The sequence below is a fragment of the Gekko japonicus genome, unplaced genomic scaffold (assembly GCF_001447785.1).
Source record: "Gekko japonicus isolate JY-2015 unplaced genomic scaffold, Gekko_japonicus_V1.1 scaffold1722, whole genome shotgun sequence".
Classification (NCBI taxonomy): domain Eukaryota; kingdom Metazoa; phylum Chordata; class Lepidosauria; order Squamata; family Gekkonidae; genus Gekko; species Gekko japonicus.
The window spans coordinates 304,877-332,844 of NW_015160264.1; the positions used below are offsets into that span (position 1 = coordinate 304,877).

The following is a 27,968-nucleotide window of genomic DNA, read 5'->3' on the forward strand; positions in this document are numbered from 1 at the left end:
TAGACAGGGAATAGGGGAAGACGATGGCTGCGGTCCAGAGGAAGCCCATGTCTTAACATTAATCGACGTGAATAGAGTGCTGCGGTTTTAATCGCATTTGCCCTATTTAAAGTAATTGAACTGAGCATTAGAGCTGATTTACAAAATGACTGGTCTGGATGAGGCACTGAAGAGCAAACGTTGCTCCACTGGAGGCTTCCCCAACCCTGCCCTTTTGGCATTTGAATGGAGGGGAGGAAATGGCAGGACCGACCTGCCTCTGGGCAGGATCCTGCAGCTCTTCCAGAATTCTTGCAAAGGGTGGGGCAAAGGCTAGCCACGCAGCTCGTCTCCTTCCCCTGAGAGCAGATCCTGATCAGGGTCGGTGCCAGCTTATTTTTTGCACACTAGGCGAGGCTACCTCCCCCCCCCCCTAGCCCACCAATTTTCGAACATAAATGCATTTCAGGAAGAATGAAAAACACAAAATTTGAAATCACTAATTTCTTTTTCAATTGTGAGAACAAGTAATACAATCTCTGATTTTCTCTCTCAAACAGAAAATCAGAAATCAAAAAACATTTTGAAAAATCCTGTTAATTGTGATGTTGACATTTAAGTCTCTTTAATGTTTCCATTTCAGGCACATCAGACTCTCATTTTCCGTGCCTTTTCTTTAGCAAATTTTGTCACCAATTCCTTCAGGTCAAGCACTGATGCTTCAGCATGTTCAACTGAAATAGTTGCCAAATCAAGCAGTCTCTCTTGCAGCATTGTCGAGCGTATGTGCGTTTTTATAAGTTTGAGTTTTGAGAAGCTGCGTTCACCACTTGCCACTGACACTGGAAGCGTGAGAAGGATCCTTAGAGCAATACAAACATTAGGCACGCTATCCTGGATTCTTTGTTGAAGTATGTGGAGAAGTACTCTTTGTGGTGGCATAGGCTTTGGAAGTCTTCGAGCTACTGCTTGCAGTTCATAACACAGCTCTTCCGCATCAATATCTCTGTTACCATCGTGCGTCAGTGCTTGTTCCAAATTCTTGCAGGCCTTACGTAAATCTGCAGTGCATTTTTCCTTAATACTGTATATATCATACAGGAAGCCAAAGACGGAATTACAGTGTTGTAGTTGTTGGGATCTCTCTTCAACTGATTGTATGGCCACATCTAAGACAGCATAATAGAAATTCGCTTTGAATTGTTGCTTTGGATCTTGTGGTGCCTCTTCTGGGGCCTCAGACTCAAACTGCTTTTTCTTTCTCCTTTGTCTTTGTTCTGTCTCAAAGTTTGGTAGCATTTCTAGCTGTTTTGCGATCTTAGTAGCAGCTACCAAAACCTGTTCAAAAGCTTCATCGCACCTACAGCCCACAAGGTAGTTCTTAGTTACTTGTAATTGGCTTGTAGCGAAATTTAAATCAGTTTCCTTATTTTGTAGTAGCTTGTCTGTCAGATGAATTTCAAAAAGGATCTTGTACCATGTAACAAGGGATACCACAAACTTGAACTTGCTAATTGCATCAGCAAGAGCCTTAGCTTCAACTCGAGAATCACTTGTGGATGATTCTTGTAGGCTTGAGTCATTAAAGATCTCCATTAAAGCATCATATATACTACCAAGATGATATCTCAGTGGTTGCAAAGCATCAGTCCGACTCTCCCATCTTGTTTGACTCAGTGGCTTAACAGTAATGGCTGGTACATGGCTAGTTAGAATTTGCCAACGATGAGTTGATGCAGAGAAGTAATTATAGATCTGCTGGACCAACATGAAGAAACTTGTTGCTTCCAGGCAACACTTAGCAACATCACTGACTACCAGGTTTAAAGAGTGTGCACTGCAGGGCACGAAAAAGGCACGTGGATTTATATCCAGAACTCTCTTTTGTACTCCGTGTTCCTTACCTCTCATGTTACTCCCATTATCATAACTTTGACCGCGCAGATCCTCAAGTGGTAATCCCATTTGATCAAGCAGTCCAAGAAGAGTTTCTGTCATAAAGGCCCCTGTAGTCTCCTTTAGTAGAACAAATCCCAAGAAATGTTCTCTTATCGTAACCTCAGGCTCAGACATCTCAGTATCTGGTGGTTTGATTACACTGACAAAACGTACAGTCGCTGTCATTTGTTCAGTGTGACTAACATCAGGTGTGCAGTCCAAAATAACTGAGTAGTATTTGGCTGAGTTTACATGTGCTAAAATGTTCTGCCTTATAGCACTTGCTAGAAGCTCTAGAAGCTCATTTTGGATGTCTTTTCCTAGGTAGTGAACCATGGTTTCTTCATCTTTAACTCTGCGTACATGTTCAGTCAGGATAGGGTCAAAAAGGGCTAAAAGTTCAACAAGCTTCAAAAAATGTCCATTGCTCTCTCTGTACGAATTTTCATTCGTACCATGGAATGCCAGGTGTTGCATACCAAGAAATTTGACCATGGCAACCAAACGCTCCAAGACTGGTCGCCAATATTGCTCTTCTTCCCTGATTGCTTGCTTGGCTTGCTCCTTGGCTCTTTCTGCCTTTCGTTTGCGGAACTGAGCTCCAGAGGGGTTTTTTTTACCAGCCATAACTCCCTAGAAAAATGACCAAATTTATAAAATTACTTTAAGATCAGGAAAGATGGAAATTGATGATGCTCCACTCCCCTTAAATCCAGTAGGAGTCTACGCCACCTCCTCACTGGTGTGTGCTTCTAAACCCTGTCCTTCTAAGCCAGTTTGGTGCAGGGGTTAAGAGTGGTGGGCTCTAATCTGAGAACCGGGTTTGATTCCCCACTCCTCCATATGCATCCCGCTGGGTGGCCTTGGGCCAGTCACAGCTCTGTCAGAGCAGTTCTCTCGGAAGCCTCTCAGTCCCACAGGGTGTCTGTTGTGGGGAGAGGAAGGGAAGGAGATTGTAAGCTGCTTTGAGACTCCAAGTGAAGGGCAGGGTATAAATCCAAACCTCTTCATTAGTCTTTCTCAGGCCACTGCGGCAGACTACATGAGCACAATCAGCCTCCTCAAAGCCTCCCCAGAGCTAGCTGATCTCAGGGGTCTCCCAAACTGCCCCTCTAGCCTTGGTCCCTCCCCCCACCATTCTCCTGGCCGGGATGAACAGCTGGAAGGAGGAAAGCTGTAACAACTAATGCTATGTACTGTAATAAAGGAAATATACCACAGACACTGAGGTCTTCTGTGGATTTCTAACTTATATTAACTATATAAACACACATTACAGGCCACCCAATGAGCTCCAAACTGAGATGGGGATTCAAACCTGGGTCTCCCAGACCCTACTTGGATGCTCTAACTGCTACACCACACTGGCTTTCATAGGGAAATGATCCTGCCCTCTCCCCCTGCCTTTTTAATTACAGAAAACCAGCCTGGGAAGCTGAGTTTGCATAGCAACAGCCACTGAAGCTTCCATTTCTTAAAGCTACAGGTGCTCCTTTTATCACTTTGGGATTTTTAAACCCCCCAATGATTTTTTGGGGGGAGTTCAGATTTTTCTGCAAACCAGCAACCCTTTTCAGACTTGTAGAAAGATCTGCCTTGCCTATTTACAGCTCCAGTCGCTGTATTTAAGTAGCCTCACATTTGGCTGACTTCGATATTAGTATATAGATAAAGGTTGATTGGATAATGAATGGATCAGAGAGCCTTTAATATTCCATGACATTTTTCTGATTTACTCTGATGTCCAAGATCTCACAAGACCCCCTTGTGAGACCTCAGCACTGGTTTGGATTGCTAAGGCAGCCCCACAAAACAGGGTAAGGCTTATGTTTTGCACTGAGTGTGCCAGGGAATCTAGAAATTGGTTCAGAGATTGGGAACTCGTGTGAGACTGGGGGGGGGGGGCACAGCAGGGCAGAGAGGGAAACAGGAGACAGAGAGAAGAGAGGGGGGGAAAGAGGCAGAGTCAACAAGGGGAAAGGGGGAGGATGGGACAAGGAGCAGCAAAGACAGGTGGTGTTAATCTGGTCCCAAAACTTCCCAAGTTGGTCTGCGTGAGGTTCTCCATCTCTGAATGAAAATGGACTCCTAGTGAATGGATCTTCCTCAAGTCCAAATCTGCCAGGTCCAAGATGTGCAGTCATTTTTTTTACTTTAATGGATTTTCAAGTTAACATAATTTAGGAACAGAAAGAATGCATTATAAGACTGTATCTGCTTTAAGCTCAGAAACAAGTCGGAAGGAACTGGTCAAGGGGTGGGAGGACACAAGGAAGCAAAATAACTTCTTTCACGTTTCTACTTGTATTTGATTTCTAAATTTGGCCAGCCTACATTCAGATGACCAGAGAGAGAAACTGGATTGCAGAGCAGGGCAAGAGAAGGTCTCCAGGCATGCCAGTGGGGGGGAGGGGTGTTATACAGAAAAAAGGAGAGGTGGCGGAAGATTCCCTTCTGTCTGAAGCATGGAGCATCCGCATGCATGCTTGTGAGAGCACATAGGTGGTTTTACTCCTTCACCCCTGTAACCCTGTTACAGGCTGGTTTTGCAAGGCACACTCGACTGGGGTGACTTGGAGTTGGGGCTTTCCTCATCAGACTACTTAAAAGCCAAGTTAATATTAAGATGGGAGAGGAGGCCACTACCTTGTGTAATCGCCTTGAGCCCCAGTGAGAAAGGCAGATTATAAATAACATTAATAAATGAATCATAACTCCATCCATTCCTCCCAAACCTAATAAGTCTAAACCCTGACAGAACATCCTGCATCGTCATTTATAGATCCAGATACCCCAACCTAGTGTAATGTTTTCTTACCTTATACTCGAGGAGAGCCTCCTCCATTGGAAGCACTCTGTGATTTCGATGCTCCATGGATCGGTCGCACACCACGCAGATGGGGGCTTGGTCATCAAAGCAGAAGAGCTTCAGGGGCTCCCGGTGCCTCTCGCACCCTCCCCACTTTGCCTCGGCTCCATTTCCCGCCTGAAGTTTCCTGACAAGTTCCACAAGATTCACCAGCTGCCAGTTTGGCTTGAAGTTCTGCTGCTGGGAAGCTTTTCGGCACTGCGGGCAGGAAGGGCCTGTGACAGACTCTGCCCAGCACCGGGTGAGGCAGGCTTGGCAGAAATTGTGCCCACACTCAATGGTCACAGGCTCTTTGAAGTAGTCCAGGCAGACGGAACAAGTGGTTTCCTCAGAGAACTCCTTGACGAGACTCCTGGCTGCCATGGCTTCTTCTCTCTTCCTGAAATGAAAAAAAAACAGCGTTGATTTTTTTAAAAAAAATCAAACACTGTCTGGGGATCTGTATTCCTGAATTTACCTCATGAGTAAGGGGTTGGGGTTTTTTTTTTGAGGGGGGGAGGAATTATCTTCACTGAGCAGGACTCGATAGCATGCCAAAATGAATGAGGAACTGCTACTCACGAAAAATAAAAATCCTCTGAAAAGGAGGGTTAGTGGCTCCTGATATTGTTTATTTAAGTACTTATTTATATCCCACCTTTCTCCCCAATGGGGACTCAAAAGTGGCTGACATCAGCCTCCTTCACCCCACAAACTTCCAGGGCAGAGGGGGGATTTGAACCGGAGTTTCTGACTCTAGTCCAGCCCCCTAACCACTAGACCACGCTACTGTTAGAGACTACAGGCCTGCACTGTTGATCACGTTGACATACTGCTTTTGGGAAGGTTGCAACATTATTTGGGAATTAACAGCAGAAAGGAATACTGATCTTTTTTAATAGCTGGAATTGTCAGAACAAAATCAAAAGGCCGTTACTTTTTAAAACCCAATCAGGGTCTTAACCTCGAACTGAAGTACTCTCCAGTAAAACCTTGGATGAAGGAGGAGGAGGAGAGTTGGATTTGTATCCTGTCCTTCACTCGGAGACTCAAAGAGGCTTACAATCTCCTTCCCTATCTCTCCCCACAACAGACACCCTGTGAGGTAGGTGGGGCTGAGAGAGCTCTCTCGACAAATGCCCTTGAGAGAACAGCTCTGAGAGAGCTCTGAAGATCCAAGGTCACCCAGCTGGCCTCATGTGGAGGAGTGGGGAAACGAACCCAGTTCTCCTAGACTAGAGTCCTTCGCTCTTAACCAGTACACCAAACTGGCTCTTGGGGAGAGTATTAGAAAAGAGCTAGATCTTCTCAGTGGTGGCTCTGCTTTGGTGGAATGAGCTCCCTGAGGACATTGGGGCCCTGTGGGATCTATCAAAATTCCACAGAACCTGCAAGACGAAGCTCTTCTGCCAAGCGTTCGAGTGAGATGCCACATTAAACCAGTTTGGTGTTGAGAGTCAGTTTGGTATAGTGGTTAAGTGCGTGGACTCTAATCTGGGAGAACCGGGTTTGATTCCCCACTCCTCCACTTGCAGCTGCTGGATGACCTTGGGCAAGCCATAGTTCTGCCAGAGTTGTTCTTTCAAGGAGAATTTTCTGGAAAGAGCTCTCAGCCCTTGGTCCCGTGCATGCATTCCTTTTAACCTTATTGTAAGGCTGCTGCCCTTCTCCTGACACCAAAAGGCAAGCAAGGCTCCTAAACCATCTGTCCTTTTGCACAATGCATGCAACAGAATTGTTCGGGAGGGCAGCTTTTCAAAATGAACCGGCTTGTCATTTCTACTTCAGGTTCTGTGTTAAGACTAAAGCATAAAGGGCGGGGTGAACAGGTATACATTGTTCAAAGGGGTCACTGGGCGGCAGAGAGCCAATGGGGGGGGGGGGCTGAGAAAGGGCCCGTCAATATGTAACTTCTGACTTTCCCAGAGAAAGTGTTATGGGGAAACGCTCAAGGACAAGCACATAAAACAAGCAGATAAGAGAGCATCACTGAGACGGCCCAAAAATGAAAGTAACATTCCAAGGAATGAGCGTCCCCCCCCCCCCCAAGCCTCTATGGCAGCTAGCTGACAGGTCTGGGGAAATATTCAAGCAGCTTTCTTTCCCCTCTTCGCCTTCCTGCACTGTATGCTGTTTTTTATTCTTCTCTAGTGGCATCAACCCATAGTGGATTTTTTTTTGCTTTGTTTTTTACGCGTAGCTATGGATTTCTATTGCACTGTCTTCCTAATCCACACCTTGAGTCACAACAAGACAGACGCACAATAAAGTAAATAAATCTAGGCATAGTTTGGGGCAGCTTAACTGCGGTGGATTCGTGGATCAAATCCAATCGAGCAGCTGTCCTTAGTTTCAGCACGTCCCCAAAAAATTTGTGCCGCTGCTCTATTAAAATAAATAAATAAATGAGCAGCCCTTCCTTTATTTTAAGCTTCGCGTGTCTAGTTAATTACCCAGCATTGGGGGGGGGGGGGGGGGGGAGATTCGTACAGCGGCACACGTGGCCAAAAGCCTCCTTTACATTGTGTTACTTTGCCACACGGAAAACGAGTCCCTGAACTGGGATCTTGGAGAGTTCCGGATCAGACAGAGACCTCCCTTGCCAGGTACTCCCTCACTCCCTTGCCTTATGAAGCTTATTCTGAGTGGTTCTTAGGAAAGGCGAGGGATGGGGGGGGGGGGGCAATATGGCTGCGTTGCTCTTCTGCCCTCAAGTCACAGCTGCCCTACGGTAACCCCGGAGCTTTTTCAAGGCAAGAGGCGTTGGACCCTGGGATTCCTTAGCGGTCACCCAGCCAAGTACCAGCCAGGGCCGACGCTGGTCTGACGGGATCGGCCTACCCAGCAGCTCCGTGTCCCCCACTCCAACTGCGTGAATCCACATCCGGATCGTTTTACAGGTCCAGGTTGCGGCGCGGGAAAGCGTAAACTGCAGGCGCTGCAGCACCGGCGCCGCTTCCTTCAGACGCCTCCGTGGAGTTACTTTCCACTCGCAACGAGAGGAATGCGGTTTAACCGCTTGCGTGCGAGCTCGTCTCCCGCCCGCCGCTCACAACCTCCTACCCCGTGCGTATCATCTCCCCCTCCCTTTAACGCCGCCATAGATAAACACACTCCTCACCCAACGCTGCAAGAAACCGAACTCCTCCGACCAAAGGAACCGCTCGACTGCAGCCCTGCTCTGCACTGATGGGGGAAAAACTACGCGGGCGCGCAAAACTCCGCCTTTGATTGGGTGGCAACAGCCTTGAGGAGGGCACGTGCGCCTAATCTGACCAATCAGGAAGAAGTACGACTTTTACCATTCTTATTGTTCCTGCCCCCCCCCCCCTTTTTCCGAAGCAGGAGGCGTTTGCAGTTTCCCAGGCTGCAGGGGAGTCTGACCGACACAGCCTTGAGAGATTCTCGTAGATTTCGGGCGGAATCTCAGCAGGGTATAATACGTCCACCCTCCACAACAGCCGTTTTCCCCAGGTGAACTTTGACCTGTCGTTAGGGGATGAGTTGAACACTGGATTCTAAGTTTGTTCTACTGCTTCAGTCCAACACGGCTGACCACCTGGAACTCTCTTCATGGGGTTAGATCAAGGTGGGTAGCCCTGTTGGTCTGAAGCAGTAGAACAAAGTTAGAGTCCAATGGCACCTTTAAGACTGACCTACAGAAAATAATCCTGAGTGTGTGTGTGTGTTTCCCCAGCCCAGTTTGAGAAAACACTCAGTACAGTCCTGTAGAGCAGAATCAGATCTTGTACTTTATTAACAAAGGAGGAAGGTGCAGATCAGATAAGGTTTTGGACCCCACAGCTCTCCCTAAGGTTACAATGGGAGACATAAAGTTTTATACCCTCTATGACAGTTAGAAATAAATCATAATGATTGGTTCCATCAAACTTTGTCATATATCCGCCGTCACACTATTCTGATTGGGCCCAGGCCTGTAGGTTGGACTTTCTTAGGCAAAAATATACCTCCTTCAGTTGAACAATGGGCCTTCTTCTTCCCATACTATGAAATGATGAAAAGTATTTAATGTAATAACAGATATGGGTACATCGTACAGTATGGTTTCCATTTAATGCAAGCTACCTGATATCAGGGACATGCGCAGTTACAACTGGCCATTATAAGCAAGGTTATAAGCAGTCAGTTACTGCCTGTCAGCATTTAGTATTTTCCCCAGAATGCATTTAAGCAATGAACCAAAGTGAATATCTGAATATATGTTTATAATTGATTTCTCTTTCTGTAATTAGAATCATCAATGGCACTTAACATATCTGTGCCTACTAAATCAGACAGAGTGCTGAGTGCATAACAAGACCAACAAAGTTTTATTCAAGGTGTGAGCTTTCGTGGACATCCATTTTGGAATCGGGCCTCCATGAACCCCATCTTCCCTTCCCAACAAAAACTATCTGCCAGTTGGTCAGTAGGTGGCAACCAAAAGGAATATATGTTACCTCAGCCATTGAAGCGGTCATTTCCAGTTCCAGGGAAACTAATCTCTGCAGTCCGGGGATCAGTTGTAATTTTGGGAGAAGCATGAGACAAGAGAGGTGGAAGGACACTGGAACAACTGTATATGGATTAGTATTTGGAAACTACCATGCCCATTAAAAACAATGACACAAACAGACACCAGAGAATACATAGGATAGTTGAACCCCAGGCATATCTTTTCATGGGGGGGGAGGTATAATTTTTTTTAAAAGGTTTGAATTCCCACGCACAACAAAGAAACTGTGATTGAGCCTCTGGACAGTCGTGGATGGAGCACGTGAGTTGCTTGCGCCTTAGAAAAGAGTCAGGAAGGTGACAGCAGCACGGGAATGAGTGTAAGTCTGGAGGAATATCTGAATGTTGCTTTTTGCTAAAGAACAAAACCTATTGGGAAGGGGAAGGGAGGAGGGTGTTCTTCCATATGTATTCTGAGCCAGTCTTAGCTTTGCTCGTCTCTTTATGCAGTTCAGGGCAGGAGGAAGTGAGCGTCTGCAGGCTGGGTCTCTTGCCTTCCTGGATGGGATAAAAATGGAAGATGGGCTTTTAAAAGTGGGGCGAGGGATACGGAGGGAGTCTTGTAGTTGGGTCGGGATCTCATAAGAACATAAGAGAAGCCATGCTGGATCAGGCCATTGGCCGCATCCAGTCCAACACTCTGTGTCACACAGTGGCCAAAACCCTCTTGGGGATGAGATGGGAGAGGAAAAACCGGAAAAGCCATATTGCTTGTCCCAGTTTTCTGGTGAGGGAAATGCGGGGATGAATGGAGGAGTGTTTGATTCTTGTGGTTTGAAGGTTTTGTTGGGGATTGGTCTGCATTTTTGCAAGTGCTCTCGCCTCATGATGCAGTGAGCAGGAGAAATCAAGCAGGCTGTGTGAGCAGGGGAAAGCAGGCAGGCCTTTGAAGACAGGCTTTTAAAGCTGTGGCTGGATGCGGGGAGCGAGTCTCCTTTTTGCAGCTGGATCGGGATGTGCTCTTAGGGAAAGGAGAAGAGCCGCATGGTTAGCGTTTCCACCACCCTTTGCAAGGAGTTCTGGAAGAGGCGTGGGCTTTCTCTGGACTGCTGCCATCATCTTCCCCTGTTCCCTACCTACTGGGCCAGTTTAAGACCTCTTTCTATGTTAGTACATCAATGTAGGAGATTTTAAGTACTTTTGTCATTGCGCAGATAAGAGAGAACACAGCCAGCATTCAGACCGTTCTCTGCCTCTCTTCCAGAAGCAGAAGTTGTTACACAAAGCAAAGTGGGGGTTTTTTTGGTTTTTTATTTAAGTTTGATTAATAACATATAATTTTTATAACAATATATACTGAAACAGTATAACATAGCAATGAAATAGATGGGTTACATAAACATCATATCAAGAAACTCAGAATACAGAGCAAAGTTAAAGCATTGATTGGTTACTGTCATTTTGCAAGCAAAATATTAACTGGCTATCATAGATTCTTTGGTATACAGGTCACAGTTACGTTACATGATGATAGGTAAAGGTTCCTGTTCCATCTGGCGCTAAAGTCAAGAATCAGCAGCACAGTTCCCTTGCTTGAAAGCCAGTCGAATCCGACTTTAGGGTTGCGGTGCTCATCTCCATTTCAAAGCCGAAGAGCCAGCCCTGTCCGAAGACATTTCCGTGATGATGTGGCCGGCGTGACTAAACACCAAGGCGCACGGAACACTGTTACCTTCCCACTGAAGTGGTACCTATTTATCTACTTGCAATTTCTTGCTTTCGAACTGCTAGTTTGGCAGGAGTACATGATGATACCTGCCTTTTTTTGGCAGAACACAATGAACTTTTCAGGTCTCCCGGCTGGAGGTTATGAACTTCCATCTCAGCCCTCCTTGCTACATTAACAATGGACATTCAGTGCTCTTACATTGAAAGTGAAAACTCTTGTATCTATGAGCCCTGAGACCAGCTATGCAGATGCCCCTTCAGGGATACATTTTGGGCCTCGGGAAATGTTATGCCATGCAAGCAGCTTCTTGTCCAGCCTTAGCAAATAAACGTTACACAGGTTCATAAGCAAAGAGAAATCATCAATAAGGCCTGAAGCTGAACAAATCACTAATGTACCTACTACATAGGTGTATGGCGGGAAAGTCCTTGCAAATCAAATAGCTCCCAATGATCCATGTTATAAATGGGAGGTTCGATTAATCCCCATGTATGAAGCAAGAAATTGCAAGTAGATAAATAGGTACCGCTTCGGTGGAAAGGTAACAGCGTTCCGTGCGCCTTGGCATTTAGTGATGCCGGCCACATAACCATGGAAATATCTTCGGACAGCGCTGGCTCTTCGGCTTCGAAAAGGAGATGAGCACCGCAACCCTAGAGTCGGATTCGACTGGCTTTCGAGCAAGGGAAACCTTTTCCTTTTTTATGAGGCAGGAAGGAGAATATTGCTACCCATTCCCTCCCCCGTCCTATGGAGCTGCATTCTCTAAAGATGCGTAAAGAACCTCAAGTTCCTATTTGGGGAAAGCAGTTTTTCCTTCCCGGGTGTACTGTGTGAACCTGATGCTGCAGGGAGACCTTGCCAAATTTCCTCCCCAATTGTGAGGTGGGATGGGCTGATGGGAAATGTGTTAAGAGTACATAGACATTTTATTTCTCTTTTAAATTGGGATCTTCCTCCACTGAGGGTTGATCCGTCCCCCCCCCCCATTGTTACTCTCACAACAATACCCTGAAGCAAACACAGAGAGATACTAAGTAAATACACCTCACAACAGGATCTGAACCCAGATCTTTGTGGTCTAAGGCCCCAGCTCCAGTCCCTCCCTATACCACACAGAAGATGCTATTTCGTAACTGTCAGACCATTCGCCACCCTACCCCTGTGTTGTCTTCTCTGAGCGGCTCTCCCCTCTTCCTGACCTGGGTTGAAAAACACCATTTAACAGCCCTTCTGGTTCTGAGCCAGTGTCTTGGAATTTGGTTTTCCTGAAGTGTTTCTCCTTTGCCATATCCTATAGAGTGAAGAATTACGTTGCTGCGATCTTACAAGGCAAGGGAAAGGATGGCTTTGGAGCCCAGGCAGGCAAATAAGAAATGTTTGTATATAGGTGCCTGTGTCACAGAAGAGACCCTCTGACTGGCCCACCAACTTGTCCAAGGGGGTTAAACCTGCAGGGCAAACCAACACTCTTGCGTTCTCTGGTTTCCCCCTTAGATAGGAAGTTCCCTTCTTGGGCCAATCAGTAACTGTGGCACAAATTCAAAATGCCCTCTGAGGTTATTTTAACCAAATCAGCCTTAAAAGTAGTGAAGCGTGCCAAGAGCATGCCCCATGTACAAGGCAGGAGGTGTTAGAATAGAAATAACTCCAAGCAACTCCCCCCTTCCCAGATGACAGGTTGACTCACAGGTGGCATCTACATATTTCCTTCAACCCACTCACCACCAGTGAAAATGCAGTTTCTATCCCAGGAAATGGAGTTTTCGGTTTTCTTGCAGACTCCAAAAAGGACCAGCTGTCTTGGGCATATAATCAGACTGATTCATTCATAAAACTCAGGGCTCAGATCAGTGTCTCTTTGTTTTTACAGAGGCTGGTGAGCTTTGAGGATGTGGTCATGTATAGGGAAGTCATGATGGAGAATTATGGGAATGTGGCCTCCTTGGGTAAGGAATGAGTTTCTCCACTCAATAAGACTGTGAACTCTTGAGATTCCCTTACCCGCCATTCTGTTTATCTTATGAGTTCATCTATGTCTTGATTTCTTTCTCCCATTCCCTTCCTTACTCAGACCCACCAGATCAATGCGAATTACATAATCTCTGACCACCACCCTCAAGGAGGAGCCTGCCTCAGCTGCAGTCAGAAGAGATCCTCCAGGAGTATGAAGTTCTGGTTTAGAACGTCTCATGCACACACATCAGACAGTTGAACTCCAGGCATATCTTTTTTGGGAGGGGGGGGGATGGACGACAAAAGCTTTAAAAGGGTTGAATTGTCCCCAACCAAAAAGAAATTTAAAGGCAGAAAAGCCCCATCAAGAACATCAGTGGAGCCTCATGAAGCGTTCTGCCCTCCCACAGTTTTTAAGAAGAGAATCCAATTGTGTTATAAAGAACTGCAACAAAAGGAGAGACCCTTTTGAATCCAATTTCCACTGGGGAGTTTGTGCAGGGATGTTACACCCTCTGAACACCTCTTGCCCAGGAGAAGCAAAACTCTGTGGTCTACAAATGGGAACCAGAAGTCCTGTTGAACCCCACTAAGACTGTAAACCCTAGTTGGGCTCTTCTGCAGCTAGAGAGAAATAGCTAAAATGTCACTTCTTTTCACCCATCATGGTGAGAACTCCCTTCAAGAGCAACATTTTTATGAGCATTTTGAAACAGGGACGGAGTGCCTCCACTGAGAATGAGGTTGAAGGGAAAGCAAAGAGACTTTGCTTTGTCTCAGCAGAAAATAATTCCACACAAACTTCTTCACAGTCCAGGGACACCAAGATCTTTTGTGGAATGCTGGCAGATCAAGTGACTGACTGAGAGGAAGTCAAAGCAGAACTCTACCAGTCCACATCATCTCTCTCAAAAACATCATCAAACTCAACACAACGACCCGCATCATCATCAGTGAAAAAACTATCACAATCATCAAAAACATCATCATGCTCAACACAACGATTCGCATAATCATCACCAAAATCACCACCACAATCATCACCATAGCATTCTGTCTGCACAATCCAGGATTTTTCATCAGGATTAAGGGTGATATCTCCCTTCCTCTTCTTCATCTCTGGAGACACAATGAGTTGGGGATGTGTTGTCTTCAGATCCAGAGTCACATTCACTACAGAAAGGAGGAGAGGGCAACAGTGGAAGAGTTAATGTAATGTGTTGAAGGGTGACTCAGAACCCCCCCCCCTCTGCAGGCCCAGGAAAGAGGAGAAGCAGCATCACTCCCACAGGAAGAGAACTGCACTGTCTGAGGAAGGCACCTGAGGCCCGTTTTGCAGCCCAGCTGCTGAAGAAGAGAACAGCTTGCTTCATGCACCGGCAGCTGAAGAGCAAATCCAAGCTTGCCTCATACTGTCAAGGTCTCAGAGCACCTGTAAGACTGGAAGATTCCCGATCCTTGAGCTGAGGTGGGAGAGAAAAGCAATCTCCCCAGTGCCACAACTCCCGTTTGAATGGATCCCCTGCATGGCAGCCAACTTCACTTTTGTATACCATCAAGTCACAGCTTACTTACAGCCACCCTGTGGACTTCTGAAGGGAAGAGACATTCAAAGACGCCACTGCCTGCCTCTGCGTTGCAACCCTGGACTTCCTTGGTGGTCTCCCATCCAAATCCTAACCAGGGCCGGCCCAGCAGAGCTTCTCAGACCTGATGAGATCAGGCTAGCCTGGCCCATCCAGGTGAGGGCAACTTACCTTTGCAGACAGGAAGTCACTTTAGAACTAAATGCGAAGATCCGTTCATGCATTTGCTTTGGCCCTGAGGCACCCCACCAGTTATCCCCTCATTCTTACAAACTATCCTAACCCTTGGGATCTCCCATTTCCTGTGAGTGTCTTGCAGCAGGGAAAACCGACTGCCTCTCCCAGGTGAGTGGAAGCAACTAACACAGCCGTGCTGAATATTTGAAACGAAAAAGAGCTTCCATTGAACCTCCCCCTCCCACCAAAAGCACCCCTTCCCTTTTAGTCCCACACAGATTTCTACCTTGGTGCAGTAGTTCATCCATTATATGCTCCACAGACTCTGTAGGTGGAGAAATGAAGGTCAAATGTACTCAGTCCATCATGCAAATAACAAAATATCATTTCCCCCAACTATGGCTCATACAGAACCCTTTGAAATTACATGGTGTCAATGTCCACTGTCTAAACTTGGACTGTGTGTAACGAATGACAGCTATCAGACTATTGAGGAGTAAATTAGATCAACCTTGGATCCTTCTGAATCAGTTCTGGTTTTCTAGCACCGACATCCGTCACTCACCCATTCATTCCTAAGGGACCAGACAATGTTCCCCTAAAATCTTTCATTCCTATTTTCACCCCTAGTGTTGTTCCAAAGTCTTACATTTTTGGAGCTTTTAATAGTGGAACCCCTTCAGACGTTAGTTAGGACGACACTATTTTGGTCCGGAGGTGTGGTTTGCAATGGTGTCTGCACCCATCTCACCTCCAAACCTCCCCTCCCCTGCTCTGTCACAGAGTCACCCCTCATCCTTTCCCCCGACCCATCAAAGTGGTTAGAACTGAATTAGATTTACTCTGCAGTCCCAGCAGGGCAGCTCTGAGGCTGAAGAGGCTGGTTGCCTTTCCCTTCCAGAGATGATCAGAGGTGCCATTGCCTGCCTCTGCATTGTAACCCTGGACTTCCTTGGTGGTCTCCCATCCAAACACTAACCATGGCTGGCCCTGCTGAGCTTCTGAGACCTGATGAGCTCAGTATAGCCTGGCCCATCCAGGTGAGGGCAACTTACCTTTACAGACAGGAATTAATTATACAACTAAATGGGGAGATCGTGCATGTCCTCTGGCCCTGAGGTACCCCACCAGCTCTCTTCCACCTGTCATCCCCTCATTCTTACAAACTATCCTAACCTTTGGGATCTCCAGGGGTCATTTCCTGCGGGAGCTCACAGTAGCGGAGCTCCGGCAGTAAGGAGCCCAGGTGGCGGGCACATGCAACAAGCTCCATCCCCTGCTCACAGCAGTCCTCAGTTGGGCCACGAGGAGCAAGAAGCAGCCAGGTAAGTTGCAGAGCCCCCCACCCGGCCCACCTTCAGGTATATGCTCTCCCTCCTCTGTGATGACAAATCTGCACGTTCCCCCCCCCCCAATAGCTAGCAATCCAAAACAGTCCAGTGAAGCCTGAGTGGTGGGTGTTGCCTTCTGACACACTTCCGGTGATGTCAGGGGGTGTGGAATATGCAAATAAGTTGTGCTAATAAGTTATGCTAATGAGCTCCTGCACCTCTTTTTCTATGAAATGACCCCTGGGGATCTCCCCTTTTCTGTGAGAGTCTTGTGGCAGGGGAAACCGACTGCCTCTCCCAGGTGAGTGGAAGCAACTAACACAGCCGTGCTGAATATTTGAAACAAAAAAGAGCTTCTGTTGAACCTCCCCTTCCCACCAAAAGCAGCCCTTCTCTTTTAGCCCCACACAGATAGCTACCTTTGTGCAATCCTTCATCCAGTGTACGCTCCACAGACACTGTAGGCGGAGAAATGAAGGGCATATTTACTCAGATCATTATACAAACAACAAAACATCATTTCACCTACTTATGGGCTTGGACAGAACCCTTTCAGGTCATGTTGTGTCAACATCCACTGTCTCAACTTGGACTGTGTGTAATGAATGATAGCTATCAGACTATTGGGGAGTAAACTAGATCAGCCTTCCATCCTTCTGAATCCATTCTGATTTTCCAGTACTGACATCTGTCACTCACCCATTTATTCCTAAGCAACCAGATAATGTTTCTCAAAAATCTCTGCATTCCTATTATCGCCCCTAGGGTTGCTCCAAAGCCTTACTTTTTTGGAGCTTTTAATAGTGGAACCCCTTCAGACAATAACTAGCACAGCACTACTCTGGTCCGGAGGTGTGGTTTGCAATGACGTCTGCACCCATCTCACCTCCAAACCTCCTCTCCCCTGCTCTGGCACAGAGTTACCCCTCCTTTCCCCTGACTCATCAAAGTCCATAGAAGTGAATTAATTGCACTGGCCAGCTTTACTCTGCAGTCCCAGCAGGGGCAGCTCTCAGGCTGAAGAGGCTGCCTGCCCTGCCCTGCCCTTCCCGGGGAACTGGGACACAACGCCAGTCATGACAACCCCTTCCAATCCACCTCAAGCCCCCACAAAACCTTTGCTATTTTTTTTAAATACTTCTCCAGTATGCTGCTGTCCTGCTCTGTGACAATGCACACTGTGCCAGTCTGAAGTGAAGAAAACCCAGAAAAATGGATCTTCTCGAATGGGGAGGAACAGTAGCAGTCAGTATTGACAAGGAGGCTGAGGAAGGATGAAGGTCCACCATAAGACCAGATGTTGTTGAGGATAGATATCATTGCACAAGAGCTGGGAATTACAAGAGAAACACCTACAAGGAATCACGGGGGGGGGGGGGGGGGACCCCCCCCCCCCCCACCCCCTTGGCCACGTTCTGATTTTCTCTCCTCCCCTGCCCCTGCTTCCCAGCTCTCTCCTCCCCTGTCTCATGTTCTCCAACATGTCCCCTGCTTTCTCCCCTAGCTGCTCCTGCTCCAGGGAGGAAAAACTCCACTCTCCTTTGTTTGGATCCTACTTACCCTTCTCCCAGCTCCCCCTGCCTCACACGCATCTCCTCTGGAATTCTGGGAGGCTGCTTTGGCCAATAATCATGGCCATTATCTCACAAGATGTTTTTGAGAGATCTCATTCAGTATTCTGGGCTGACAAGGCACCCTCAGTTAACAACACTGAACCCCCTTCTCCCCGCCAAATTATTGTGTGAACTCTGCAGAAGGACTTGGGCCCCTGCTGAAGCACTGGGTATTAGCTGAAGAAGAAGAGTTGGTTTTTATACCCTGCTCTTCCCTAGCTGAAGGAGTCTCAGAGCAGCTATCACCTTCCCTTCCTCTCCCCACAACAGACATCCTGTGAGGTGGGTGAGGCTGAGAGAGCTCTGAAAGAACTGACTGACCCAAGGTCGCCCAGCAAGCTTCATGTGGAGGAGCGGGGAGTCAAACCTGGTAGTCCAGATTAGAGTCCACCACTCTTAACCACTACACCACACTGGCTCTCAAACACTTGATGCTTTAGAATGGGCACTAAGCCCATTTGCAGGCTTCATACAAGTACGTATGTGAGGCACAAGGCCCTGGCACTGTTCCCTGGAGTTGCTGTGGCAACCCAAAACAGCACTGGATATCTCATAGGACTGCCTCTCATGAGACTCAGCTGGCACATGCTGCTTTCAAAAAAGTTCTGTGAATTCCACACCACTGTCTAGGAGGTGATGTGAAAGACCTCCGCCTATCACCTTGGAGAGCCACTGCCATTCTGAATAGACAAACAGCATCCAGGTTTATAGCCCACTGTCAGGTTCCTAGTTAACACTCTCCGCACCTGCTATAAATGAATATACGTTTTATTGAGAAATGATAACAGTGGATTCAAGAACTCTTTGTCAGAACTGAAACTAATTGCTAGACACACTCTAGATATAGGAAAAGGCAATAAAGTTTCATCCGCCCAGTCCCCCTCATGTCATGCCCTAACCCCCTTGCATAACCATGGCAACCTGGACAGAGATGTGTTGTCCTGTGACCTAAGCAAAGCGTAGACATCTTCAAGGTCTTCCATAGTGAGAAAAACACATGAGGCTCTCCTGGGAAAAAGATTACAGCGGCTACTCCCCAACATTCACACCACAGTCACTCCCCCCCCCCCCCCGGAAATGACAAGCGAAGGTGAAATATAACTGAGAGATACAATGGCGAAGCAAGGAATACACAGGCCACAAAGGCTAAGTGAGACCTGAACTTGACACCCACATTGACAGAAGTCACGAAATAGAAGTTTACTTCCGATCAGGAAAAAGGATTTGTGAAAAGTCTCCCAGATTTTGTCTTAACCAGACAGAAGGAGAAAGCCAGATCCTCTTTGAGAAGGAACAGGCCACTTTACTAGCAACAAACCCAGAAGCTGATCAGCCTCAGATTCACAGTCAACCCCTCCCACAGTACCTTGACATTTGGACAGAGCCTGTTCTAAGGCAGGGGTTTTCTGGGCATAAGTCCTGAGCGCCTCCTCCAGCTCCAGAGGGGGTCCCAGCAGCTGCCTCTCTGGCTCCTTCACGTATCTGGAGAGAAAAATAGGGAGGATTCCAAAAGGCACAAAGAAAACAGATTTGTACTTACCTATAACTGTTGTTCATCGGCATCTTTTGTACAGATGCATATTTGGACTGTGCTTGCACAGGCCTGCTGCAGACATTTTCTTTCTAGCTTCTAAACGCCAAAATGGGGGTGGCCTTACTTTTGTAGCCACGCATTGCCAGGATTCCCAACCAATGCATCACGTCCCCCGATAACGGGTGCCCCCTTCCCGCTAAGCTGCTGCGAGCCCCCTTATATGGCACAATAGGTCTTGTGAGAGCTCACAGCAAAGCAAGAGGGAGGGGATGTGTGTCTGCACAGAAGACATCAGTGAACAAGAGTTACAAGCAAGCGCAACTCAGTTTTCATTTTCCGTCTTCTAGTGCAACCCCACACTTAACAAACTACTTACCAGAGGAGGGGTGAGTCTCTCACTGGGACAGAGCTCGCAGAATGGCCTTGCCCTCCTCATCTTTCCTTGCCTGAAGATCTAGAGCATAATTTCTCACAAACGTGTCTTCTCTCGACCAGGTTGCAGACGTGCAGATGTCCAGGAGGGGAACTCGTCGGTAGAAGGCAACAGATGACCCTTGTGCTTGGGTTGAGTGTGCTTTAATATCAAGAGGACATGGCTCCCGAAACGCCTTGCAGCCACCACTCATCTAGACACAGCTGACTCTCCTGGCTGAGGTAACAGCCACTAAAAATGCTACCTTTCTGCAGAGTAAGGCTAACGAGCAGGAGGCTAAGGGCTCAAAGGGAGGTTTCATCAGGCTAGCTCATACTAATGGTAAAGACCACTGTATAATAATGGGGGGGGGGACATTTGACAGACCCTTTAAGAAGCGCTGAGCCAATCTGTGAGTGAAAACTGTCTTCCTCATGAAACGCACCAATAGCCACCAGATGAGTTTTCACTGAAGACACTGCTAAACCTGCCTGTACTAATAACAGGTATGCCAAAACCGAAGGTATCTGGCAGGTAAAAGGGCATTACCCTAAAACAGAGGCCCAGGACTCAAATCGAGTCCACTTCCCGCCATAAGAGTACCTGGTTTATGGGCTTGCAGTAGGATTTCTAGAACACCTTGGGAGAAGGGGTGCCTCAAGGCCGGATCCTCCATGCTGTCAAATGTAGTTACATCATGATGCAGTAATGGACTGGGCATCAGCAGATCTGAGGGGGGGGGACGGGAACGGGGATGGTATGTAGTCTCCTCCTGCTAAGTGTAGCAGCTTTCGAGCAAGGGAACCTTTACCTTTTTAAGGTGTCTAGATGATGGCTCTGCCTATCCACAGGCGATGAATGTTGCCCAGGTTGCTGGCGTGTTCCTAAGTCTTCAGTAATCAATGACGATGAACGAGGGTGCATGGACAGGAACTCGTAGGATCCTTCTTTAACTCTATATAAATTCTCTATTTTATGGCCTGGATGGAGGCTGGCTTCTGCCAGAGTGGAACTGTGAGGTCGGATAACCCTCTAAAATTGGAAAAGCCACTATCCACTATCCGAATAAAGTTGACTCAATATTCTGTCCTTAGGACAGTTATCTGAAGTGGCAACGTCAATATCTAAGGCCTTCACCATTCTTTGCATCTGTTCTCCAAATAGATGGAGGTCTTCACTAGGTGATACAGGAGTCGGATCGCCTACTGTATCATCAGGTGATGGATCGGAAGCACTGTTGGAACTACAACGAGAAGCTGCAGAGACCTCTTCCTCAGGCTCATGATACGGAGATCGGGATGGAACCATAGCAGAGCGGGCCTCCATATTCCCCCTTGTGTTGGGGTCACGTCCCTCCAGTATCAGAGGATAATGTCTTGCCAATCTACCTAAATAGAAGATGACATATAGTATGAGTGCTGAGGAGGGAATGCTGGTTGCCAAGGCAGAGGAAGCCCCCAATTCGGATGGCAGCAGTTGTCCAGCTGGGATACTCGGCTGATCGTCATCTCCCTTAGAAAAGGAACCAGTAAATGAGGTGACAGGGTATGTGGAGGCACGACGATAATGTCTCGGTCTGATTCTGGACCTTTCAGTTGGGTAGCACATGTCGACTTGGGTGTGGACTCAGCTTTCTCCTTATGCTTCAATTTCTATATATATATATGTTTTTTTTGCAGGAGGTTCCAAACGAGATCAGACCTTAGTCGATCGTCCAAGAGAAGGCAACCACAGGCATCTGACTTCTGCCCCCGGGGCAATGGAAGCGGCTCATTTTGGAGGGATTGGGGTCATCTTGGCTGTCAAGCCCGCTGGAACCGAATGGGCCAATGGTGAACCAGGGTTCAATAGTCGGAGCCAGGGGAAGCAGACCCAAGGCAGTTGATAGTGAAGGTGGAATGGCTCTGGAAGGAACTGAGGAGGACAAAGCCTTCTCCCACAGCACAGCTTTCAACTAAAGGCCCTGTCCAATCGAGCCTTTGGGGTAAAGCGCTGGGAAATTTTACAAGCTCCAACATTATGGGCTTCTCCTAAGCACAGGAGGCAGCACTCATGTGCATCACTGTGCATCATTTTTGTTCCACACTTGGAACATTTTTTTACAGTATGTTGGATGCTATGTTGAGGGACCACAAGCACAATGAGCAGGAGGAGCCCTGTTTGTTATGGGGCTTGCCTCCTGCTCAATTGACAATCCAGGACTGTAAAATGAACAGTTTTCTGTAGTAGCAAGTAAGTCTAATCTCTTCACCAAGTGATGAAAAACCAAGAGTGCCCTAGAAAGATTTCTTATCCTCATGGCAGCAAAAAGGGAACTCAGGGAAGGGGGCGCCAGCCGTCAGAGCATGTGATGCAATGGGCAGGAATCTAGCACATTCGCAGCTCTGAAAGGGGCAAGGAGTCCCATTTTGGAGTTTAGAAGCTGCACTAGAAAACAGATGATGAACCTTGTGCCACTTCCAAGCATGGGGCCTGAATGGGCCTTTATTCAAAAGCACAGCCAGTCACCAAGAGGCCCCTTAGCCAGTCCTTTCAGGGACGGAGCTCTTCCAGTCAATTTCAATCTTGCATGGAGGAAACCCTCCACCAGACAGTTTTTGCCATAAGACTGAAATTGACTCAAGCAGAGGGAAAGATTCAGGCCGCTTCGCCCCCCCCCCCCCCCAGTCCCTCCTCACATTTAATTCCTTGGATAGTCTTGAGAGGCTAAAGAGGGCCAAGCAGAAAAGCCATGAAGAGCAGCGGGACAGACCCCATCTTCAGAAGAAAGTTACACCTAACACCTTTTTCCCCTTTCTGGTTTGGCAGGAAGGGAACCAAACCCCTCCCCCATAGGTTGTTTCTCAAGCTCATTAATTAGCTCCTCTATTTCAGCTGCTTTGGGGGGGTGGTCTGCTCATGTCTACAATATCTATTGGAGACAGCCCTGTGATTGGTTGGGGAAGGGCAAGTGGTTACAACCTGCTTTTTCTAGGAAGTATAGCCTATGATGGGATGGTACATTTTCCGTTTTTTTATTTCTTGTTTTCTTCCACTTACCCCCCCCCCCCCCCCCCCCTCACTGTTTTCTCTCTTATCATATACGCTTCGGGACACCTTTGCTTTTAGTTATGAGAAGCGAACATTTATGCAACATAACTGAATAAGTGAATGCAGACAGCTAGCTTTCTTTTTTTCTGTCTACTTGAATTGGAACTACATATTGCTTTTAAAACCTCTTCTTAATTTTTGTTAAGAAAGCTTTCTTTTCCTTTATGGTGTGTGCTGCTGTAGAGTCTTCTGAACTCAACCCAGTTTGAACCCAGTGGCGTTTCCCAGACAGAATCTTGTCCCAGGGTCTCAGGATGAGGCAGGGGAGCAAAATTCTCAGGCCAAAGCAGGTCAGCCCGGACACCATGCAGCAGCTGAGCCTGTAATGTGTGTTTATTTATTGACCCACGTCTCACACTTAACCCCTGTCACATTCCGTTTTAAAAGCATCTCAGACGGGAGGGGCTGGGAAAAGCCCCCACCTGAGAACCAGGAAAGTCACTGCTAGTCCAAAATGGCTGCTTGTCCATTGGCTAGGCTCAGTATTGGCTCACCCCTTCCGTCACCTTCTCCACCAGGAACAGTGCTTGCACTGTCCAGACCAAACACAGGACTGTGACCAAAGGGAGGTGCAAGACCCCATTCCTCTCTCCTCAAAACCTGGAGGATGTCAGATCCCAAGGTGGGGGAAACATCCTATGGTGCTCAGGAACTATTTCAGGATCCTACACTTTCTCCGCTAGAAGAAAATGTTTAAAAGTGCTGATGACACCTCAAAACATTTTATGGGATGATTCTGTCAAAATATATCTTTTTTTAAAAAGGGATTGAAGTTATTCACAGTAGATGTGAAAGGAAGGGGACTGATAAAAAATCACGTACCTGCTTTGTACAGTTTTGGGATCCTGAAAGAAAAAGGGAAAGAACTGGGTCTCATTTACACAGACTGAAAACTCATTGGGTTACTTGCTAGTCTACAGTGGAATTCTACAGTGGAATAGTTATGTCCCCGTCCCCATCCCACCCCCCAAACAAGAACCAACTGACATTCTTAGTATTGGGAGTTGCCAATCGGATAGGACTGGGATGGTCCAAGAAGGGGAGAGCCGAGGGCAAATTCCACAGGTCAGGAGCAGGACCTGAAAGTGCCTGATAGAAACATTGGCTGGACTTTGGGCTGAGTTCATGATGACGATGATAGATAGACAAGGTCTGTGAAAAGTAGTCAATAAGTGGATCGTCACAGCAGGAAGGGTCTTTGTGGCCAAATGACCTTGGGTGTTTTTTGACTCCTGGGCTGATCACTGCTGGCTGCTAGGTCAAGATGGGCAGCCCTGCTAGTCTGTCTGCCGCAGCAGAAAAGGCCCGGCGTCCAGGAGCACCTTCAAGACTAACACACAGTTTTCCTTGTCTCTCTTCGCCATCTTTTCCTCCATCTCTTCCAGCACAGATAGCCTGAGGCGCTCTTCCTTCTCAAGGTAAGTGTGCAACTGCTGAAAGGCTGACTTGTTCTTCTTTTTCTCTAATTCTAACTGTGTCTGCAGGAAACACACAGAAATTCGGAAAGGGGCAAGTTGTCTCAGGAAGGCAAACCAGGTGCAGCCTCGAGATTGGAGTCATAATATGACAGAGAATCAAGCAGGTGACTTTTCGGCACTAAAGACAGGATTCTTAGTAGTCCATCTATGAAGGCTGGGGTCTTAACTGAGGTTGAAACAGAGGCAGAGTGATGAGAGGCTTGACTGGTGTGGCCTCAGACCCGCACCTTACAAACTTAACCTAAATGGCTTCTGAATGTAGCAAGTTCAGCACTCATGAGGGAAACTGGAAAAGAACAGTAAATTTTATTCATTCTAAGGGAATAAGGGGGTTCAGAAAAAAGGATAAATTATTTACAAGTGCAACACAGTGCTGCTGGGCCCATTCATGAGTTGTCTTTTTTTTTTTTTTGGCGAATGTGAGGAGATGTGGCATAATGTTGCGCCTCCCTTCAGTCTCTTCCCGTTGCCTTAGGTCTGCCAGCTCCAGGTTGGGAAATTTCCTCCATCTCTTCCAGCACAGATAGCCTGAGGCGCTCTTCCTTCTCAAGGTAAGTGTGCAACTGCTGAAAGGCTGACTTGTTCTTCTTTTTCTCTAATTCTAACTGTGTCTGCAGGAAACACACAGAAATTCGGAAAGGGGCAAGTTGTCTCAGGAAGGCAAACCAGGTGCAGCCTCGAGATTGGAGTCATAATATGACAGAGAATCAAGCAGGTGACTTTTCGGCACTAAAGACAGGATTCTTAGTAGTCCATCTATGAAGGCTGGGGTCTTAACTGAGGTTGAAACAGAGGCAGAGTGATGAGAGGCTTGACTGGTGTGGCCTCAGACCCGCACCTTACAAACTTAACCTAAATGGCTTCTGAATGTAGCAAGTTCAGCACTCATGAGGGAAACTGGAAAAGAACAGTAAATTTTATTCATTCTAAGGGAATAAGGGGGTTCAGAAAAAAGGATAAATTATTTACAAGTGCAACACAGTGCTGCTGGGCCCATTCATGATACTTTAGACATGCAGAGAGCAGTTTAACAGCCACATTATTCCCCAGAAACTAGATCCCAAGACACCCCAGTCTCCTAGCAAAGGATTTCTTTCGGCCCCCACCCCCGGAGGCAAATTCCTCTCCACCCCTTTACTATTTTTGCTTGTTCTCACTCAAAAGGCAGACTCTGAGACCTCTCAAGTCTCCTCCTCACACTCCTGAGATACAAACCCTACCTCACTAAAACTGGGTCCTTCTTTCCTTCTCTTTCTCCCCCACCCCCCAAATATCCAACTCCTCCAGCCCTTCCTGTGGATCTCAGCTGGCTGCTAGCTCTGCTCACACAGCAAACAGGATTAAAGGGGGACCCAGTGTTTTTCAGAAAGGGGCAGGACCTACACAACATCTACTTATTCGCCAGTTGGATAAGATATAGGATATCTCCATTATGAAAGACAATTATGGGTTTTTTTAAATGATAAATGCACCTTGGCAGTTGCATAGAACAGACATATATGGTGTATTGGTTTGGCCGTCCTGTTCCCTATTACAAAGCAAAAACCAGAGTAAACTGCCTTGCTTTCTTGGTAGCCATTTACAGATTTAAGCAGCTTTATTCATTAATATTTTACAGATTACATCTCCTGTATGTTTTGGGGGTAAAACTACTGAGAAACCCTTGTGACTAAATAATAAACAGCATTCACTTGTATTTGTCACTGCTCAGTGCAGCAGGTATAAAGGGATCACTCTGCACGCATGCACCATCTTCTAACAGAATCAAGACAGCAATGGATGCTTATGGCCAAGATCTCCAATGCCTCATGGCCTGAAGACTCAAGGACTTTCCCAGTCAATGCCCAACCACAACACGGGTGATTTTATACCTACCAAAAATGTTTGGCTTCTCTGATCATCAGCCACTTTCTGTTCCTGAAGTGTTCCCTTCTCTTGCTCCAGAGACTGCAGCTCAGCCTGGATCTCTTTCTGCAGAAACAGGAAAAGCCAGTGATCTGGGGGAGTTCAGCCTCTCCCCAACAACAACTATTAAGGGCTTCCTTAGAAAGTAACAAGTGGAAACCCGTAAGGACTCAGGGGAAGCATCTCATTTCCCGCTCTCCTGCTATTTCCTCTCTCCTCTTTCCTGAAAGCCCCTGCAGTCTTCCTCTTTTCCGGCTGGTTTCTCTCCTTGTAGGGTTGCCAACGTGGAGATCTCTTGGAATCACAACAAATCTCTCAGCTACAGAAATCAGTTTCCCTTAGGGTTGCCAGCTCCAGGTTGGAAATTTTCTGGAGATTGGGGGTAGAGCCTTGGGAGGGCAAAGTGACCTTAACAGGGTATAATGCCACAGAGTCCACCCTCCAAAGCAGTCATTTCCTCCAGGGGCAGCTGCATCTAGAGAGCAGCTGCAGTTGTGGGTGTTCTCCACCCCACCTGGAGGTTGGCAACTCTAAGTCCCCTGGAGGAAATGGCTACTTTGGTGGGTAGAGATTACGGCATTATAGCCAAGCCTTCTGAGGTTCTTCCAGTCCTCAAACCCAACCCTCCCCAGGCTCCACTCCCAACATTCTAGGAATCTCCTAACCTGGAGTTGGGAATCCTATCTCCTTCCCACAAAACAGCCAACTCACCTTTATCTGCCCTTCTGTCTTTAGCTCCCCCCCCCGACAGCCTCTACCTAGGAAAACTGCAGCCCAGTTGTGGGGTGCTGGCCCTAAGCCAGGCACACTTGCATAGGAAGGAACAACTCTCAAGGACTTGGAGTGGCACATCACTTTCCCCTGTATTGTCCTCCCCATATTATTTCCTCTTTCGTTAGAGAATAAAGCCTGATATTTGTTTTATGGACTATTTATTGATACACAATGGACTGTGCACACACACATAGGCTTAGAGAACTGTACACTTTAGGTCACCTGTTGTGATGACACACATAGAGGGTGCCTGCACATACCTTACATGTAAATAAGGTTTCAGCAACACAGTTGTACAGCCTAGTGAAGAAGCACAAATCTCCATTACTGTTGGCAATGAAACAACTTTGGGAAGAAACAACCACCATAGCAAAGATGCTTGCTGGTCACGTATCACCCATCGTCTGCTTTGTTCCTGAGCTGGCATTTCCTACCAGATGGACATTTGGTTATCAGTGGAACTGGCCAACATCATCAGCACAACAATGAAGCATCCTGACGCCTGGATTTCACACCGGTCCAGATGCCAATACTTCGAGTAAGGTTTTAGGTTACAATATTGGCCATCCCTCCTACGTAACCCTACCTGCAACCCTACCTGCAACCAATAGGATTGTTTTGGGGACGGACTAACAGGTAGATGGGTCAAGAGGTTGGATCTCTTGGACCCCCTATAAAAGGAGAGAACCAGTCACCTGGCCCCTCCTACCTGGCTAGATAGCATCTTCCCCCGCAACAACCCCTGTCTGCTTTTACCCCCTTAAGTCCCCCTTGCTATCCCCAACCCTTGCCTCTACTATTGATCTCTTGATCTGCAGTCAAGAGACCCACACGTTCCGGCTGGTTCTGGTAGTGTGGATTCCTTTGTATTCTATTTCTTCCCATCCATTCTTCATTGGAACAACCAAGCTTCAAGACAGATAAGTATCGCCCTTCGTCACCCCTACCTGCTAATGCTTATTTCATACTGTAATTCTTAGGAACTTGATTGAATGTGTGAGCGCATCAGTATTGTTTGTATGAAACCTATTTCTAGTAAAAGACATCTATTTTAATTACAACAGCCTCGTAATCCTTTACTGGTAACCCTTGGTGGGATCAGGACCTTGGTATAAATTGGCAAGAACCCATTTATAAATTGCCAATTGCTGTAAATAAAGCAA

At 47.0% G+C, this 27,968-nt stretch overlaps 1 protein-coding gene across 1 annotated transcript in view; it reads right to left on the reverse strand.

Moving 5' to 3' along the window:
• Positions 1–627: 627 nt before the first annotated feature.
• Positions 628–27,968, reverse strand: part of LOC107113656 — a 72,022-nt gene continuing 44,681 nt past the window's right edge. The window contains exons 6-14 of the mRNA XM_015415010.1: positions 26,002–26,097; positions 24,597–24,737; positions 23,971–24,126; positions 23,471–23,493; positions 18,979–19,094; positions 13,849–14,078; positions 7,569–7,754; positions 4,736–5,161; positions 628–2,550 (exon numbers count right to left, since the gene is read on the reverse strand). Coding sequence (XP_015270496.1) covers positions 628–2,550; positions 4,736–5,161; positions 7,569–7,754; positions 13,849–14,078; positions 18,979–19,094; positions 23,471–23,493; positions 23,971–24,126; positions 24,597–24,737; positions 26,002–26,097 — 3,297 coding nt within the window. The remainder of the gene's footprint in view (positions 2,551–4,735; positions 5,162–7,568; positions 7,755–13,848; positions 14,079–18,978; positions 19,095–23,470; positions 23,494–23,970; positions 24,127–24,596; positions 24,738–26,001; positions 26,098–27,968) is intronic.